At 35.7% G+C, this 20,483-nt stretch overlaps 1 protein-coding gene across 2 annotated transcripts in view; it reads left to right on the top strand.

The window, feature by feature from the left end:
- The window catches only part of LOC130873862 (zinc finger protein 431-like), a 30,652-nt gene extending 10,648 nt beyond the window's left edge, over nucleotides 1-20,004 (top strand). Inside the window, exons 2-4 of one of the 2 annotated variants that reach the window (XM_057768856.1) lie at nucleotides 14,845-14,971; nucleotides 15,173-15,233; nucleotides 16,405-20,004. In XM_057768856.1, coding sequence (XP_057624839.1) covers nucleotides 14,845-14,971; nucleotides 15,173-15,233; nucleotides 16,405-17,950 — 1,734 coding nt within the window. In that variant the 3' untranslated portion in view covers nucleotides 17,951-20,004. The remainder of the gene's footprint in view (nucleotides 1-14,844; nucleotides 14,972-15,172; nucleotides 15,234-16,404) is intronic. The other variant, XM_057768857.1, reaches the window with a different exon arrangement.
- The last annotated feature ends 479 nt before the right edge of the window (nucleotides 20,005-20,483 follow it).

The raw sequence follows: 20,483 nt of genomic DNA, 5'->3' as shown, positions 1-20,483 counted from the left end.
CCCACCCTCAGAAAATCCATCCTATTTCCTCTTTCCAGGGAGATCCTTGTGTTCCCCTGAGCCTTCCTTTTAATTAGCTTCTCAGGGACTATGGATTGTAGCATGAATATCTTTTACTTTACAGCTAATATCTACTTATAAATTTATACTGTGTTTGTCTTTTTGGGTCTCGGTTACCTCACACAGGATGATATTTTTCTTACCTATTAAAAATATTTGTTTGTTTGTTTGTTTATTTATTATGTATACAGTATTCTGCCTTTATGTCTCCTTGCAGGTCACAAGGCACCAGATCTCATTACAGATGGTTGTAAGCCTGAACATGTGGCTGCTGGGAATTGAACTTAGGACTTCCAGAAGAGCACCCAGTGCTCTTAACCTCTGAGCCATCTCTAAGTCCAGGATCATTTTTTTCTAGTTTCATCCATTTTTATGCAAATGATGTCCATATTTTAATAACTGAGTAATACTCTATTATATCAATACAGTACATTTTCTTTATCCATTCTTTGGTTGAGGGACATCTAAATTGTTTCCATTTTCTGGATATTACAAATAAAGCTGCTATGAACATAGTTGAGAATGTGTCTTTTGGGTTGGATGGAGCATCCTTTGCATATGTGCCCAAGAGTGCTATAGCAGCATTTTGGGGTACATCTATTCCCAGTTTTCTGAGGAACTGCCGTTTTGATTTCCATAATGGCTGTACAAATTTGTTAAAGTTATTTTCCATATGGGAACCAGAGTGCTGTAGTTAAAGTATTGTAAATCTCATTCTATTCTGAGGATTAAGAGTTTTTCAGTCACTTGAAATTCTTAGCCCTGCTCTACTCTCCTGAAGAGAATCTTGCTGCTGTTGTTTTGTTATCTAGTCCAGGTTGGCCACCAATTTATGGCAGTTTTTATCCCGGCTTCTGAGTTCTCGGGTGCATGCCATGTACTCCTCTGAATAGTTAAAAATTACTGAGAGGTCTGAAGACCTTGGTTCATTGCTTCTTGTAGAATTAAAAGGGAAAAAGATTCAGCCATTGAGAGCTGTAACAGGCTGCAGAGACGGAGGGTATTTGTTCACATTCATTGTGACATTCATACATTTGCAGGGGTTGATATGGAGGATTTAAAAACAGAAGGTCAACATGTATAGAGTAATGGTAACCAAATTTGGCTGCCTATCAGGATTTTAAGAAGAGCTTACTAAAGCTTACTCAACAAGATTTGAGTTAATTTGAATCATAACAGTCAGGAGATGGAGCCTAGAAAGTGGAATTTTATGTAAAACTGGTTTAATGCAGGTATTTGTAATTTGCAACTCTAGAGAGTTTCACAGTAGGAGGAAGTCTAAAGTGTTTCAAACTGGTGTTAGCAACTGCATAGACCAATGGATATAGTGAATTTGGGTAATAAAGCCAAAGCCACTATTGCTTTATAATATTACTTTAAACACTAAATTTTCCCCAATCATGAAGTTGACTTAGGTTGGTTCAATAATAAACTTGAGTTAGTTCTTGTATGTTTCAAAAGCAGTCACATAAGACAAGTATATTTAGATTGACTTTAGGTGCCAGCAATTATTCTATAAAGTTTATTTAATATGTATTTGTGAGATCTTGAGATTGACTCATCAGATCAAAACATGTTACTGTTCACAAGAAGAAACCATGGTAGAAAAAAAAACAAATCCTGAAAGTTGTCCATTGACCAGTACACATTAGGTATAGCATGTAACTGCACTCACACATCAGATACTCATATCACATACTCCTTTCTTTCTCTCTCACACCCACATACACAAATATACATACAACATACACACAATGCATACATCACACATAAATATACATACAAATACCAACATATACCCAAACAGAAACACAAACATAGACACACAAATATACACACATCACACAAGCACATATCACACAAACCCAGGCACACATACATACACACAAAAACATATACACATAGCCGGGCAGTGGTGGCGCACGCCTTTAATCCCAGCACTTGGGAGGCAGAGGCAGGCGGATCTCTGTGAGTTCGAGACCAGCCTGGTCTACAAGAGCTAGTTCCAGGACAGGCTCCAAAACCACAGAGAAACCCTGTCTCGAAAAACCAAAAAAAAAAAAAAAAAAAAAAAAGCATATACACATACACAAACATACACAAACAAAGAAACTTTCAAAAACCATATTGGTATTTAAAGGACGCTTAGGATATGTGTGGTGAATAAATTTGCACAGGATTGAATTTTTTGTTCAATTTTTTATTTTTAATTTGGGGATATCTATCATTTGACAGTTCTTGTAGAGTTGTTTGAAAACATTAGGCTGTACCTCTCTAACCTTATAATGCAATGCTGAAATTGTTTCTCCATTAAATTACTCTGTCTGGATCTGAATATCTCTATGATTTGTTTTATTAAGTTTTTCTAAAATTTCTAAAATTTTCTAAAAAATTAGCCTAGGCTGGCCTCAAACTCATAATCCTCCTACCTGTGCCTCCTTCTGCAAATCCTACTGGTGTGCACCACCACAACCGGCAACTTTTTCTAAAACTTGTATCTTAGCACCCACCAATATTATCCAACCTTTGTAGTGAAAAGACAAAAATGATGAAATCAATAATGTTTATAATTGACATTACATAAGTTCCATCTAAATTAGTTATCCTCATTTAATCGTTCCATTTTCAAACTGTCCAGCTTATTTTCATAAAGAGACCTAAATTCCTCCATTGTAATAGTGTTTGCTATTTTTTAATGTGAACAAAAACCTCTCATCTTTTTAACCAATTTCCCCCCCTCTAAGTAAGAATTCCCAATTGTCTCACCAAATCTGTTGACTGTGGAGCCTGAGGCTGCAGCTGAGTAGCATGTCTGAGTGGAGACACAGGCAGTACACAGCCTGGCTGAAGACAGCTGCAGTTGCTAGTGTGTAGCGAACTGAGAGTATGTGGTGGTCACAACAGTAGAAATCTTAGCGGGTATCAAGGCAGAGACCTAGTTTGGCAGCAGCTCATGGAGGGGGTTCAGAGGAAACTCACAACCCACAGGGGAGAGGGAGCTGTCTGTCTGAAAACATACACATGTGGTGGAAGCTGCCTAATGGCAGAACCAGCCAGTCTAGAGCAGGTGTTTGGAGCCCAGGTGCTTCAGGAGATTAGTGGGCAGCTGGAGTCTGTTTTAGAGAGGCTACACCAAGAAAATCTCAAACTCACTCAGAAAACCTAGTGGGAGTGCAGTGACTCTGGCAGGAGCCCTCAAGTGCAGCTCTGCATTGTGCCAGAGGCTGCAAAGCCACAGTCAAGTCATTTTTTCATGAATTCATACCACAAACTTAGGTGCCAATATGTAACACAAATTTTAATAGGTCTTAATAATAAGAGCCCCGAGGCACATATTACAGGGTAAAAGCTATTTGAGGTTCCTCTGTTAAGAATTCTCTGCTTAGATCTGTAACCCATTTTTATTTGGATTATTTAGATCTTTAACTGTAGGCAGATGTTTCTTTTCTACCAGTAGCTCCCAAATAGACACACTGAGGCTTATACTAATTACAGATGATCAGCCAATAGCTCAGGCTTATTACTAACTAGCTCTTAAAACTTAAATTAACCCATTTCTATTAATCTATGTGCTGCCCTGTGGTTTGTTGCATTTACCTCTCTGTCATGTCTTGCTTTCTCTTAGTCTTACCGGTGACTCCTCTGACTGCACCCTTCTTTTTCCCAGCATTCTCTTAGTTTGCCTCCCCCACCTAATCTCTTTGTATCCATCTATACACCAGTCAGTTCTTTATTAGTGAATGAGAGTAATGCAATGTTTGCAGTATACAAAAGGGTTATTCCACAGCATTCAGCATCTAGTTTTCTGAGTTCTTTACATATTTTGGATATTTGGTCTCTATTGGACGTGGAGTTCTTAAAAATCTTTCTGCATTCTCTTTGTCTGATTGACTGTGTCCTTTGCCTTACAGAAGCTTTACAGTTTCATGAGGACCATTTATTAAGTATTGATCTTAGTGCATGCATTCTTGGTGTTCTGTTCCAAAAGTTGTCTCCTTTACCAGTATATTTAAGACTTTCCTCGACTTTGTCTTGTTTCAGTTTCAGTGTGTGTGGTTTTATGTTGAGGATCTTTGACCCACTTGGACTTGAGTTTTGTGCAAGGTGATGAGTGTGAATCTATTTGAATTCTTTTACATGCAGAAGTTCAGGTTAATAGGCACCATTTGTTGAAGGTGCAGACCCCCCCCCCCATTTTGTATTTCTGAATTTCCTTAACAGAAATCAGGTATCCATGTGTGTTTGGATTTATGTTTGGGTCTTTAATTCAACTCCATTGTTTTCTTCCAATGCCATGCAGTTTTTTATTGTTCAAGATTATTTTAAATATCTCTTTGTTTGGGTTTTTTTTTTTTTTTTTGGTATTTCATAGGAAACTAGGAACTGTCCTTTGCAGGTCTTTAAACTTGTCTGTTTTACTGCAAATACAATGAATGTAGTTTTTTTATTGTTCAAGGTTGCCTTAGCTATTCTGGTTTTTTGTTGTTGTTATTTATATGAAGCTAAAAACTGTCCTTTCAAGGTCTTTAAACATTTGTGTTGGAATTTTGATGAGAATTGTTGAAACATGATTAATAAATCTCAGGGTCAGAAATTTGGGTTCAATTTGAAGATCCGAAAAGCAAATCAGCCAGCCACTGGCTCTTACCTTGACCTCAGTCTGAAATGGCAATCCTGCCTCTGGAATCTCAAAATGAATCTACACCTCTGAGAGCTATCTCCCCCCCATCTTAGATTTTTCTCTAGGGCTGGGATTAAAGGTGTGCACCACTGGGATTAAAGGTGTGTACCATTGTGGCTACTGGGATTAAAGGTGTGTGTTACCATTACCTAGTCTAATTAATAATAGACCTAATAAGGCTAATTAGTGAAACTATTTTACTCTCAGATCTTCAGGTAGTCTTTATTTATTAAAATACATTTGAAATGCCACTACAGGTTGTGGTGAATCTTTAGGTTGCTGTTGATAGGATAACCTTTTTACTGTGTTAATCTTACTGGTCCATGAGCATGGGAGATCTTTACATCTCCTGATATCGTCTTCAATTTCTTTCTTCAAATACCTGAAGCTTTTGTCACACAAGTAATTATTTAAGGCTATTGTAAGGGGTGTTGTTTCCCTTATTGCTTTTTCAGTCTGTCATTTTTTTTAGAGGAGGGTTACTGATTTTTTTTAATTACTCCTGTACCTAGTCACTTTCTTAAAAATGTTTATCAGCTGTAGTTCCTTTGTTGATTTTTTTAAGAGTCACTAATGTACTATCATCAACTTCTAATAAGGATATTTTGACTTCTTCCTTTCCAAGTTATATCCTATTGATATATTTCAGTTATTTGGTCTAACTAAATCTTCAAGTACTCTATTTCATAGAAATAGAGAAAGTTGACAGCCTTGTCTTGTTCCAAATTTTAATGGAATTACTTTGAGTTTGTTTCCATTTAATCTGTTCTTATCTATAAGCTTGCTTTAAATTTCCTTTATTGTGTTTATGTATGAGCCTTGCATCCCTAATCTCTCCAAGACTTTTATTATGTATCATTTTTTCAACATCTAGTAGGAAGACACTTTTTTTTTATGGTGGATTACTCTCTGGGATGAAGCCTACTCAATCGGTTTAGATAATCTTTTTCATGTGTTTTTGGAATCTGTTGGCAAGTATTTTATTGAGTATTTGTGAATATGTTCATGAGGGAAAATGGTCTGTAATTCTCTTTTTATTTATCACAACACTAAAAAAAATCTGTGCTGAATTAGGTTAATAATCTCAAGGTTATCCAGCAGAGGGTCTACAACCCATTGAATACCTGAAATTGGAATTCCCAGAGTCTGTCAACCTGATTGCAATTGCCCAATTGTTAAGGACCAATCCAGAAATCTAACTTTCCACTGCCCCCTGTCTCGGGCTTAACATATCTGATGTAGCAGCATCTGTTATAAGTTATCTGTGATCATTTAAAAACAAGAACCTTAATGTATGGGTATCTGTGTAATTGTGGCATCATAAAATGAATTGGATAATGTTCCTTCTGTTTCTATTTCATGGAATAATTTGAGGCATATTGGTTTCAACTCTTCATTGAAAAATCTGGTAAAATTTGGGGCTAAAACCATCTGGCCCTGCTTTTAGGGGGGGAGATTTGTAATGACTTGTTGCATTTCACTAGGGGTTATAGTTCTATTGAAAGACTCTAAATGCATTTCTGAGGCCTCTCAGCTCTAAAGACATTTCCTGAAGCATCTTAACATTTGAAAACTGGACAGTCACCCCCCCACACACACATGCTGGACTGCTTATCTGTTTGTGTCCTTGTGAATAACCACATGCTGGACTGCTCATCTTCCCGTGTCCTTGTGAATAATCTTCAAACGTAACTCCATTCTGGGAATTGAGGCAAATACAACCCACAGATGTTGACTCAGTTCCTGATGTATTGATTTTGTCACTGAACCAAAGGTCAGGATGGACCACAGATGCTCTCCCTTATCACCTGACCATGCAACTATTCTCCTGCCCTGGAATAGACCAATCATTGCTAGTAACCCTTTGAATAAGCCAATCCAATAAGTTGGAAAACAACCTACAGGTTCCCCCCTTGTGTCTGTGGCTTTTTGCTTTAAAAGATGGGCTATAACAGCTATCAATGTCCTTTATATCCCAAACCTGAAGGGCCCTGTCATGACAGAATAAAAATTCTCTTGCTTTTGCATCAATTGCGCCTGTGTGAGTGGTGTCTGGAGCAACTCCTCCCTGATGATTGGACTTCTAGTCCAACACTATTTAAATTTTTATATGATATTGATTGAAGTTTGGTAAGTGATACTTACCAAGAAAATTATCTATTTCTTTTATAATTTGGTGGGGTACAGGTTTTTAAAATATGTAATTATGATTCTTCAGTTTTCCTCATTGTCTGTTCTTATGCTTCCCCTTTTCAATTTTGATTTTATTGATTAGGATATTCTTTCTCCGTCTCTTAGTTAGTTTGGATAAGGGTTTGTCTGTCTTGTTGATTTTCTCAAAGAACCAAATCCATGCTTCATTGATTCTTTGTATTTTTCTTTGTTTCTATTTTGTAAATTTTAGCCCTTAGTTTGATAGTTTCTTCCTGTCTACTCCTGTTGGGTATGCTTACTTTGTTTTGTTCTAGAGCTTTTATGTTTGCTCTAAAGTTGCTAGTATAAGGTGTCTCATTTTTTTCTGTATTTATGTAAGCCCTCAGTGCTATGAAGTTTCCTTATATCACCACTTTCATTGTGTCCCCCAAGTTTGGTTATGTTGTGTATGCATTTTCATTGAATTCTAAAAAGTGTTTAATTTCCTTCCTTTATTTCTGTCTTGATCCACTTTCTTCAGTAGAGAGTTGTTCAGTTTCCATGAGTATGTAAGCTTTCTATTGTTTCTGTTTTTTTTTTAAAAAAATATTGAACTGTAATCCATGGTGTTCTGATAGGATACAGGGAGTTATTTCAATTTTCTTGTATAGGCAGGACAACAAGGCGGGAAATAGAGGTAGAACAACGAGAATTCTGGGAAGAGGGAAGTTTTAGTCTGCAGTTGTGACCCAGCCACAGAGGAAGCAAGATGTGAATGCCTTGTCAAAAAAGGTACTGAGCCACGTAGCTAACATAGACAAGAATAATGAGCTAATATAAGTTATAAGAGTTAATAAGAAGCCTGAACTAATGGGCCAATAAGTTTTATAATTAATATAGTCCTCTATAAGTTTCTTTGGGACTTAATGACTGCAGGACCATGCTATAAGAAAACCTCAGTCAACAAATGGCACCCAACATTGGGAAACTACATCCACAAAAAAACCTGAAAGAGGTTAAAAAGTAATTCTAGATATAAACTAACAGTATTAAGCATGACTTCTTGGTAGCAGCAATTTCTTGGATTTCCTCTGTTTGCTAGGGGCAAGTTTTTCTCATTTAAGAGAGGCTTCCTGACTCAGCTTTAGCTGCAAAAAATTTGCAGCCCTTTTAAGAGGCTCTGCCACAAAACACTTAAATGGTATTTATAAATAGCCTACAGCATGCTTCTTGGTGGTGACATGTACCTTAAAACACCATACAATTGTGGCAATAAACATGACTCTGGCCAGTCCTCCACCGTAAAGCTAGATTCTCAAAAAGCTAAAAAAAAAAATGGGGTGAATTTAGCCATCAAAGCCATGGCTTTAATCCTAGCCATATTGCTTAGCAAATTAAAGACTCATGTGGTCAAAAAGAGAGAGAGAGAGAGAGAGAGAGAGAGAGAGAGAGAGAGAGAGAGAGAGAAATGTATAGTAAAAATAGATTCAGATGAAAAAAAACTTATAGTGTGTTTAAAAATATATGTAGGCTTGGAAAACAAAGGATAAAGTTCTTAAAATTAAAAAAGAGAGTAGTTGGTTGTGGTGACACATACCTTTAATTCCAACAGACCTCTGTGAGTTCAAGGTATGGTGGCACACACCTTTAATACCAATACTTGGGAGGCAGAGGGAGACAGATCTCTGTGAGTTCAAGGACAGCCTGGTTTACAGAGTGAGTTCCAGGACAGTCAAAGATAAACAGAGAAACCCTGTCTCAAAAAGCCAAAAAGTAAAAGTAAAAATAGAGGTTAAAATAAAGCCAAATAAAGATAAATATATACAGAGAGTCTGGATACTTATGTTATTATGTTCTCTTTAAATTGTTTAAATGCTGAGAAAGGAGGAACAGCTGCTAAAAGATATTTGTTTATAAATTGAAGTCAAAACGTATGTTACTTTGGAGAAGAGGTTTTACTTTTGTTTCCAAAGAAAATGAGAGGCTATGGATTCATTCCAGGTTTAAAAAAATCTGGTTTAATAAAGACTCCCTAAAAAATCTCCAATAGGAGAGGATGGCCCAAGTATCAGAGTTCTACATCCAAAACAGATTCAAGACTACTGCTTGAGATGATCAAGCCTCACAGCAAAGTCCCTCCAATCATGACTTGATCATAATTATAAATTTTCTTTAGGTTCCCATAAGATTATCAGTGTCCCCAGTCAGCAGAAAGTAGCCTGAAAAACTATGCTCACATTCCCAAAAAATGAACTATAGATATTTTCTTCTGTTTAGAATGTTGGTTACAAGTTGTTATAAATAATGGTCAGAAAAAAGCTAAAGAAAGAATATTAGATTCAGAGTTCTTGTTTTTTTAAAGGGGCATAAGTGCTGTGGGACAGTGGTCTTTTATCCTGTCACTTGTATTATTTTTAATAAAACACTGATTGTCCAGTAGCCAGGCAGAAAGTAGAGGTGGGATAACCAGGCAGGAAGTAGAGGTAGAGCAACAAGAATTCTGGGAAGAGGTAAGTTGTAGTCTGCAGTCGTGACCCAGCCATAGAGGAAGCAAGATGTGAATGCCTCACCTAAAAAGGTACCGAGCCACGTGGCTAACACAGACAAGAATAATGTGCTAATATAAGTTATAAGAGTTAATAAGAAGCCTGAGCTAATGGGTCAATCAGTTTTATAATTAATATAGACCTCTGTGTGTTTCTTTGGGACTTAATGGCTGCAGGACCAGGCAGTAAGAAAGCCTCGGCCAACATCCCATCATACTTAGTTTGGTCATCTCACCTATACTTCTTGCCCAGCCAATGGATAATCAGTGTTTTATTAAGCCAGCTTGAATGACAAATCTTTACAATATATAAGAAGATTATTTCACAGCATTTCCCCCTTTTTTGTCTAATTAAAAGGAAGGTTTTAACTTTAAAATTGTAAAATTATATACAACAAAAGTAATTATTAAGTAAAAATTACAGTAACACTATCTAATCTATTTGCATTTGGCAAAATTAGATAAAGTACTTAATTGTCTTTCTTAGTGAGTCTAAAGTTTATATCTAATTTACAAATACCTAATACAAGAATAATATGTGAATAATAATATGTGAATAATACCTAATGACAAGAACCTCAAGCTGCCTGAACAGTCACCCAAAGTTCCTTTGCAGTGTTGGATATCCAGCTCTGGCCTACAACCCTAAATTGTCTGACAGACTTTCTTGTGAAGCAGGGAATTTTGAAGGACTGAAGTACCTTGTCTTCTCAAAATCAGTAGTTACCTTTCTTGTGTCCTGCTGGTCCAGTTTAGATAGTAACTCTCAGCAGTTAAGGCAAGGGTAGTTTCTTTGTTCACATGGCTATCTAGATTTTGCCATAAAGAAAACAAACTCCATATGTAGTTTTTACAATGAACACCATCCTCTTTGAAGTAATTGGTGTTACCAGGAGCAGATGTTTCTCACTGTTGAATAGTCTTAAAACATTTTAAATGCCATATTCTGTAGGTCTTTAAAGTTTTTTAAGATTGCCTATGTATATTGAACTATATCTCTGTACGACCTTGAAAACATACCTGCATGTAAGTTTGTTATTATAGATAACTATTAATGTGTATTACTTAATTACATATTACTTTTTGGGGGGTTTTTCAAGACAAGATTTCTCTGTAGCTTTAGAGCCTGTTCTGGAACTAGCTCTAGTAGACCAGGCTGGCCTTGAACTCACAGAGATCCACCTGCCTCTGCCTCCTGAGTGCTTAAAGACATTCACTACCACTGCCTGGCATATATTATATTTTTAAATGAGCTGCACAAACATAATACCCCAAACAAGAGTAAAAATATATATAAACAAAATTAGCTTTAAATTTGTGTTAATAAACTAAAATCCATACCAATGTAAAATATGTAAGACTAATAGTTAATTTTTGCATTAAAGTAGATTCAATAATCTATCCTTTTCTCTATCAATTTTATATCATATCCTCTTTTCTTCTTTTAGAAAGAGATCTCTGAATTTAACTTTTTCATTTAGCCTTTTTTTGACTGAATAATAAAAATTTGTAACCAACCCCTTGTACAAAAGGCAAACATTCATAATCCATTATTTGGGAATGTGGGTGTCATTATCTAGACTACTTCTTGTTGACTGAGGGCACTGATAATCTTTGGAGGACCCTGAGAAAATTCACGATTATGGCCAAGACCTGACTGGAGTATTCTGTGAGGCTGCATCATATTTTAAACTCTGGATACAGAATTCTGAGGAGACTGTAATAGAGGCATTTTTGAAATGCTGGATCACCAGGGTCATCTATTTTTATTGGTGTCCTGTCTCCTTGCTCTGAAAATATATAACCTTTTAGGAGTAACTTACATATTTGCATTGATACAAGTATAGATTGTTTATTCATTATACACAGGTCGGTAAAAGATAATTTTCTGTTATGTGTTTGAGCAGGTAAAATATACATTATGTGTCTTGTAGTTCTTTTAAGTTTATTTCTTTATGTCTGTAGTCAGGAAGGATTTCAGGGAGTAGTCCTCAATCAAACCTGATTTTCTTTAACCTGGAATGAATCCACAAACTTTCATTTCCTGTTGAAACAAAAGCATAACCCCTTCTCCAAAGTAACATACTTTTTAACTTTAATTTTGAAGTCAACACATTTTCAAAATGTATAAGTTGGATTAATCCAGCAACATTTATAATCAAATGTCTCTCAGTAGTTGTTGCTCCTCCCTCAGCAGTCAAACAATGCAAAGACAACACAGTAACATAGAGTGTCCAGTTTGCTGTGTATTTTCCTTCTTTACCTGGCTTTTTTTATATTACTTTACTTCCCTTTTAAGGACTTTACTTACTATTTTAAAACTATATATTTCTTCTCTTTTCTTTCCCAAGCCTATGTATAATTTTAAACACACTGCAATACTGTAAACCATTTAGAGGGATTTTTTTTTTTAATTTTCATTTGAATCTGTCTTTACTGAATATCTCTATATTTTTTTCTGACCATGTGAGTCTTTAAATTGTTAAGCAGCATGTCTAGGACCAAAGTAGTGACTTTGGTGGCTGGCTCTGACCAATTCCTTGGCTTCCATAAATTCTAGCCTCATGCTATAGGTACTGGTAGAAGCCTCATTTATTGCCCCAACTATGGGGAGTTTCTAGGTCCATGCTACCACTGCATAGTGTGTTGTCAGTTGCTTATAAGCACCATATAAGTGTTTGGTAATAGAGTCTCTTAAAAGAGGCTCCTGTTTTTGCCACTATTACTAAATAAGGAAGCCATCTCTTAAAGGAGCTGTACCTCTGCTCACTGCCAGCAAACAGAGAGAGCCTGTGGAGAAAAAGTGGTTACCAAGAAGCTGAGTTTGACTCCTTTTTTGTTTGTTTAGAATTCTATTAAAATTTTCTCAGGTTTAATGTCAAATTTCTTGCCAAACCTTAGAGTGCCATATGTAGACATATGTCTCTCTCCTGCCCACCAGCTCCCAAATAACCACTCACAGGCTTAATATTACTTATAAATGCTTGGCCGATAGTTCATTCATGTTACTGAGTAACTCTTACATTTAAATTAACCCCTGTTTCTATTTATGCTTTGCCACTTGGTTTATGACTTCTTAACCTCATTTTCTACATGTCCTGATTGTGCATTGGCTACATGGCATCTTTCCTGACTCTGCCCTTTGCTGTAGGAAATCATAAAGCCAAAAGCCTTTAAGTTAACCACCCACTGGGACGTGGCCTCTTATACTATTTATGCTGATGTAAAGCATGTGTCCGCTCTCTTTTCTGGCTGTGGGATTCAGTTTCTGTTCTCCGTTTCAGCAGAGGATTTTGATTTGTGAGTCTACCCCTAAATAAATAACCATCTATTATTCTCAATTCTGAGCTAATGTGGGATTTCTTTTAAGCGTCCTTCTTCAGTCCTTCTTCCCATCATCCTTAGTTTGGCTGCCTTGCCTATACTTTCTGCCTAGCTACTGGACAATCAACATTTTATTAAACCAGTTGAGTAACAAATCTTTACCATGTATAAGAGGATTATTCCACAGCAGAAGCCCCAGATATCTGGTTGCCCTGCTGTGTTTCAGTCTTGCATTGGTCCAATCTTCCCTCAGTATGTCTCAATTCCTCTCTTTTGCAATGGGAAAGAGCAGTCTGTGCCATTATATGTTGGACAGATTTATTTAACTTGTTTTATAATACAGTCAAGAGATTGTCTTGAGTTTCAGAAAAGATTTTGGACATTTGAAGAGTGTAGGGGCTGTTACAGACTATGAAGATCATTGAGGTGACTAAATGCATTTTCTTCCTAGATAACCATGAGTCTATAGTGACCTGAGTCAGAATCTAGTCAAGTGAATGAAAAACTCTCAGATAGAATGATGTATTTGAACATGCATTTCTCCTTGGTGGCTTTCTTTGTGATGCCTGTGGAAACATTAGTTGGAGGAACCTTTCTGGAAGACATTTCTCATTAGGGATGTAATTTGAGTATCTATAGTTTCAACCCATTTCCTGTTCTTCGTTTCTACTATGTTATGATTGAAACTAATCAGCCAGCTTCCTTCTTGTGCTGTCATGACTTCACCACCATTATAGATGATATCAATAGATCACATAAGATACAACTGAAGTGATTGATATTCAATGATAAGCCATTTTTATACCCTGATTTTATTTTAATTTTGTTGTCTTTATTATTTTCTGAAGACAAAGTTTGTCTGAGTAGCCCTTACTGTCCTGAAAGTTGCTCTGTAGACCAGACTGTCCTTGAACACAGAGATTCATCTGACTCTTCTTTCCAAATCTGGTATTAAAGGTGGGACAACATTCCTAGGTTTTAAATATAATTATATATGTTTATATAATTGTATGCTGGGTCTAGAGTATAGACTTTTGTTCACGTCAAACATACACTGGTTTACTGAGCTGCAACCCCAACTGGAATTTTGAAATTTGGCAGAGGATGTCATTTTCTTTCCCAGGATGTCAGTATTCATGACATTAATATTGCCTGGGGCTCTGAGTAACTGAATTACAGGTGTGTGACATTCTTCCTATGTGTTTTATTTTTTTAATGAATATGGGTTTTTTTGCCTGCATACATGGATATGCGCAACATGTGCATGTCCACACAATAGTCAAAGGGTAGTCTTAGAACCCCTGAGCTTGGAATAATGGATAATTGTGATCATTCACATATGTAGTGTCAATTGAGTACACCTATATGCAGGACTAGCAAGAGCTCTTAACTTCTGAACCATCTCTCCTGCCCTGTGTTATTTATGATCAACATTTACTTTGCTAATGTTTTCATCTGTCAATCTGTAACAGTTTAAATGCACAGTTCCTTTTAATAAGATTTATTAAAGTTACAGTTTAAACTGAAGCACTTCAGATTTCTGGAAGATGAATACAGAACTGGGATAAATGTATAACTCCTTATAGGAACTTAAGTAAAAAAAAAAAAAAACCCTCTGAGTTCTTCCTATTTTTTTTTTTTGATTAATGCTTTTTTTTCCAGGGGAGACAAGCTCTTAATATTTACTTCTTGCTACTAACATTCATCTCAGAGACAGATATACCTGCCTGTGCCTTCTGAGTACTGGAATTAATGGCATGAGCCAATACACCCAGCTTGCTCATATTTTTTTGTAGTTAGTATTTGTTCATACAGTTTCTGTGATGTGTACCCAGTACTGTTTATCTGTTTGTTTGTCTCTCTTTGTCTGTTAATAGGCATTTCTCTTGCATCATGCTATTCCATTTGAAATGTTCAGAAATGATAGGGGTAAACCTCCTATTCAGTTTCCTTCTAAAGTGACTTGATTATATTAAAATTCTTGTGTCATAGAGTAAGTGCCGGAAGCACCAGAATTATAAGATTATATTGTCAAAAAAGTATACATTTGCAATGTTGTCAATATCATGCTTTTTGTTATATAATATATGACATATTTTAGGATGCAGTGACCTATAATGATGTGCATGTTGACTTCACCTGGGAAGAGTGGTCTTTGCTGGATCCTTCCCAGAAGAATCTATACAAAGATGTGATGCTGGAGACCTACATCAACCTCACCGCTATAGGTAATACTGTGAATTTTCCTTAATGTTTTAAAATAACAGGAAAACTATTTCTTACTTCAATGCTTTTCTGTAATTTTGATTGAGAATGAGGAGAATGAGGTGAATAAATCAGGCATGGATCTAAGAATCACTGAAGATAGCAACTTAAATTTTTCACAGTTTCCAATAATATATCATACATTTCCTGGTGCTATATTTTAGGCTACAAATGGGAAGATCACAATATTGAAGAACATTGTCAAAGTTCTCGAAGACGTGGAAGGTAAATTTTTATATACAAACTGATACAAATGTGCCTCTAAAGATAATTTAATGTATCTGGAAGGGTTTTTTTTTTTTTTTTTAAAGTAGCAGTGTTCATAAGCACAGCTCACAGGGCATTTATGATAATTAAATTCTCACAAAACACTATTCCTCAATGGCAGGTAAGTGAATTGTGTTTGCAAGTCATTCTTTTAAGAAGGAAGACAAGGAATCAATGTCTTTACAGATATCACCATTTGAATCATAGCTCCCTCAGATCTATGCTGTAGAACTGCCAAACCATTTAGCTTCATACCTCTTATTTTACAAAAACATACACGTTGAATAGTGATAAGTGTATGTCCAAAACCCAAAGAGCAAATAGACTCCAGTAAACCTAGTGTGACTCATATAGTTGTTCTATCTTTGAAAAGTTTAGTGAGATATGTAGTTAGAGTCAAGAGTTAAGGTGGTTTGTTATGTAAAAACCTTAATTTCTATACCATATGTCTGTGAGGAACAGAAAGTTAAACTCTGTGAATGCAATGTGGAAACACTTATTTGTTATTCTTCCTTTAACAGGTATATTATGTTACTCTGGATACAAGCCATATGAGCATAGGGATATGGAAAGAAGCAATGTACCTCTCCCCACCTCAGAACTATTAGAAGATATGTAGTAGTCCCCAGGTTGAGTAGATTCGTTGATTGTGAGTCAAGATTACAAGTAATTAGTTTTCTAGCTTCATTGAGAATACATCAATAACCTCATTGCAAAAAAGCCCTATGAGTATTGGGAATGTAAATAATTCTCTTTGTCCTGGTTCACTTTACAAATTTAATATGACTCACAGTATAGGAAAATTTATCAATGTAAGTAGTGGAATAAAGATCTGAATTCTTCCAGTTCTCTTCAAATATGTGAAAAATCTCATAGAGAAAGTAGATGCCATAAATGTGAGCCAGTTATACCACAGGAGCCAGGCTCCTACCACCACAGGTTTCTTCAAATATGCAAAACAACCCTTAATGAAGGAGAACAAAATGAGTATAAACAAAGTGATAAAAGATTAATTTCTGATTACTCTATACAATTAGACCAAATTGTAAAAGTTAATTCATTCAGATATAAAGATTCAACAGTGTTATGAATGTGGTAAAACTTTTACATGTGTCAATTAACCTTGCAGGCATGAAAGAAGTCATACGGGAGAGAAACCCTCTGTATATACTCAATATGTTGAAGCCTTTGCCTATCAAAGTCATCTTCAAAGTCATAAAAGAATTCATACTGGAGAGAAACCCTATGAAGATATCCAATATGATGAAGCCTTTACATGTCATAGTCGTCTCCAAATACATAAAGGAACACATACTGGAGAGAAATCCTGTGAATGTAATCAGTGCATTAAAAGATTTGCATGTCACAGTCATCTTCAAATACATAAAAAAACACATACTGGAGAGAAACCCTATGAATGCAACCAGTGTGGTAAAACTTTTGCACGTCAAAGTTGTCTCCAAATACATAAAAGAACACATACTGGAGAGAAACCCTATGAATGTACTCAATGTGGTAAAACCTTTGCACATCCAAGTAATCTCCAAGTACATAAAAGAACACATACTGGAGACAAACCCTATGAATGTAATGAATGTGATAAAGCCTTTATATGTCAAAGCCGTCTCCGAATCCATAAAAGAACACATACAGGAGAGAAACCGTATGAATGTAATCAATGTGGTAAAGCATTTGCGTGTCATAGTTATCTTCAAATCCATAAAAGAACACATACTGGAGAGAAACCCTATGAATGTAATCAGTGTGGTAAAGGCTTTACATCTCCCAGTTATCTTCATATTCATGAAAGAACACATACCGGAGAGAAACCTTATGAATGTAATCAATGTGGTAAAGGCTTTACATGTCACAGTCAACTTCAAAATCATGAAAGAACACATACTGGAGAGAAACCATATGAATGTAATCAATGTGGTAAAGCATTTGCATGTCATAGTCATCTTCAAATGCATAAAAGAACACATACTGGAGAGAAACCCTATGAATGTAATCAGTGTGGTAAAGCCTTTGCACAACACAATCATCTTCAAAGGCATAGAAGAACACATACTGGAGAAAAGCCCTATGAATGTAATCAATGTGGTAAAGCCTTTGCATCTCAAAGTAATCTCCAAATACATAAAAGAACACATACTGGAGAGAAACCCTATGAATGTAATCAGTGTGGTAAAGCTTTTGCACTTCAGAGTCATTATCGAAGTCATGAAAGGACACATACTGGGGAAAAACCCTATGAATGTAATCAATGTGGTAAAGCTTTTGCACATCAGTTTCATTATCGAAGGCATGAAAGAACACATACTGGAGAGAAACCTTATGAATGTAATCATTGTGGTAAAGCTTTTGCACGTCAGTGTAGTCTCCAAATACATAAAAGAACACATACTGGAGAGAAACCCTATGAATGTAATCAATGTGGTAAAGCCTTCACTTGTCAAAGTAGTCTCCAAATACATAAAAGAATACATACTAGAGAGAAACCCTATGAATGTAGTCAATGTGGTAAAGCTTTTTCACAACACAGTAGTCTTAAAATACATAAAAGAACACATACTGGAGATAAATCCAACATATGTAATCAATGTGATAAAGCCTTTGTATCAGAAACCTTTGAAAACATAAGAAAAAAATCATACTGCAGAGAAACCACTTAAATATAATCAGTGTTGCAAAGTTTTGCAAGTCATGGTAGTCTTTATACAAGAGTAAAAATTTAGTGTGTAATTTGTCTGTTAAAACCCCTGAACATAAAATTAGACTTTAGGATTCAGACAAAGTTGGAGGTGGGTCTTGTATTGATCTGTTGCTTTCATTGGTTAATTAATAAAGAAACTGCTTGGCCTTTGATAGGACAGAAAATTAGGTAGGTGGAGTAAACAGAACAGAATGCTGTGAGAAAGAAGCCGAGTCAAGCAGTCACCATGATTCTCCCACTCCAGACAGACGCAGGTTAAGATCTTTCCTGGTAAGCCAATTCATTGTGCTACACAGAATATTAGAAATGAGTTAGATCAATATGTAAGAGCTAGCCAATAAGAGGTTAGAACTAATGAGCCAGAAAGTATTTAAAAGAATACAATTTCCATGTGATTATTTTGGGGCATAAGCCATGCGGGCGGCCGGGTGCCGGGGACACAGCCCCACCGCTCTTATTACAACAGACAAAACTCATACTGAAGGTACTCTGAATATAAGTGATTTGGTAAGATCTTTAGCCAATACATTTACATTCAGTTACACAAGATTATTTATTCCAGAGGAAAAAACTGAAAATATAAGCAATGTGTTCAAGCATTATGATATTCCTCTTTATTTTGTTTACACATGAAGACTCACATGGACAAAAGACCTATGAATTTAAATAATAAGATAACCCTTTTAGATTTTGTATTTCTCTTTAATTACATGAGATAATGAATCCAGGTATAAAACTTAATGGATGTGTATTAGTGCCTTTTCTGTTGCTGTGATAAAACTTCATGTCTAAGTGAACTTATAGAGTTTTAATTTGGCCTTAGTTCAAGAGTGTTACAGGATTGCTGTGAAGGTGGCATGGAAACGTGTCAGACATGACAACTAAGGTGGGAAAGTAAGAATTCACATCCTTAATCTGCAGCATGAAGCAGAAAGTATAAACTGAATATGATGTGTAGATATAAACTCTTAGGTCAATGCCCAGTGATAAAGCAGCATTGCCTAAATCTTCCCTATAATACCACAGACTGAGAATGATTGATTTCTCTGACTTCAAGCCTACATGCTTACTTTCTGTTACATGAACCAGTTCATGATGGAGAAATATTCTGTAAGCCTTTAGGTGTCTCAACACCTATATGTTACAGGAATTACAAGAGAAAACATTCGTAAGTGAAACTTAAAGATTTGTTTTAATTTTAATTTTGCTATGGCAGTGTGTCTTGGTATGGTATTGCATTCTGGGTCCCAAGAAGGTTAGACCTTTAGGGCTTCTTGTAGCAGGAATTACTGGAAGTTGTCAAAAACCTAACCATGGTGCTGGGAATGGACTTGTATTAAAACCTCATCCATGTGTCTAGCCCTGTAAATATTTTAAAGTTTTTCTTTTTCACATTGATATCCTTAAGTTGGGGGGAACTCATACAATAGAAAAGCTCTATTCATGTAAATGATTTGGTAAAAATTTTAGACATCACAATTGTCTTCAGTTTCAAGAAAACAAAACTTGTCTTATCTCTTTTTCATTGTAACCTTGAAGTAAATAAATTATTAACTAAGTTCATTAAAGACTATTGTGTCACTTTGTGACTTCTGTTTTGCAACATTTGAAGTAGATATTAAAGTGTACTGTATGTGTGGCAAATCCATTTAGTGAAGTTTATTTTGTGGCCCTTATAATCCTTCTGTGGCTTTTGTTAATCTTCTATTGTGCTTTCACAGTGAGAGAAATTTTCTGCTGCAATGTATAGAATGAGATGGCCATCTTATAAGTGATCCATTTTTGTTTAAATATCAGGCAGTGTGTGATCATACTTTTCAAGTAAGGGTGTCTGTGAAAGGGTGTTGGGGTTTTGTTCCTGGTATTATTTTTCACATTTTTTTGTCACAGATTCTCTTGAAATGTTGTTTGTTATGCATTCTGGCTTGGATGTCAGTAATTAGGCAGGGATACATTTGAACTCGTGATCTTCATGTGTCAGTCTCCTAAGTACAAGTTTAAGGGGAGATGATATATGCCCAACGTTTGCTGTTTTGTCAAAATGTTTTAACAATGTTAATGTTAAAATACTTAATAAAGAATATTTTAAAAAGTTAAATACCCCATGTGTGTATCCAAAGACACATTTTCGTCTATCAGGAAGAGATATAATTAGGTCAGATAGTCATTGATCAACTGTATATTTCACAATATAATTTAATGTGTTATGGATATGCAAAGATAATTTGAAGTTTTATTTATCTTCACATCTTCATCAGTTATCCAATTGGCAAATTATCTTATTCCTTTTAAATAAATTATTCAGAGATGCCAGATAGTGTAATTGCAATGAGATTTATTTTAAGACAAAATTTCTAGTGTGTGTGTGTTTTAATGTGACTATGGGGTTTTAGGCCATTACAGATATGTAGAAACAAGAACTTTGGAGAGTCTGCTTTTGTCTATCTTCATATGGTGATCAAGATGAGGTCACAGTTATGGTTTTCTGTCTC

The sequence above is a fragment of the Chionomys nivalis genome, chromosome 4 (genome assembly GCF_950005125.1).
Source record: "Chionomys nivalis chromosome 4, mChiNiv1.1, whole genome shotgun sequence".
NCBI classification, from domain to species: Eukaryota; Metazoa; Chordata; class Mammalia; order Rodentia; family Cricetidae; genus Chionomys; species Chionomys nivalis.
The sequence above is the reverse complement of the archived record's forward strand: the minus strand, read 5'-3'. Positions and strand labels throughout refer to the sequence as shown.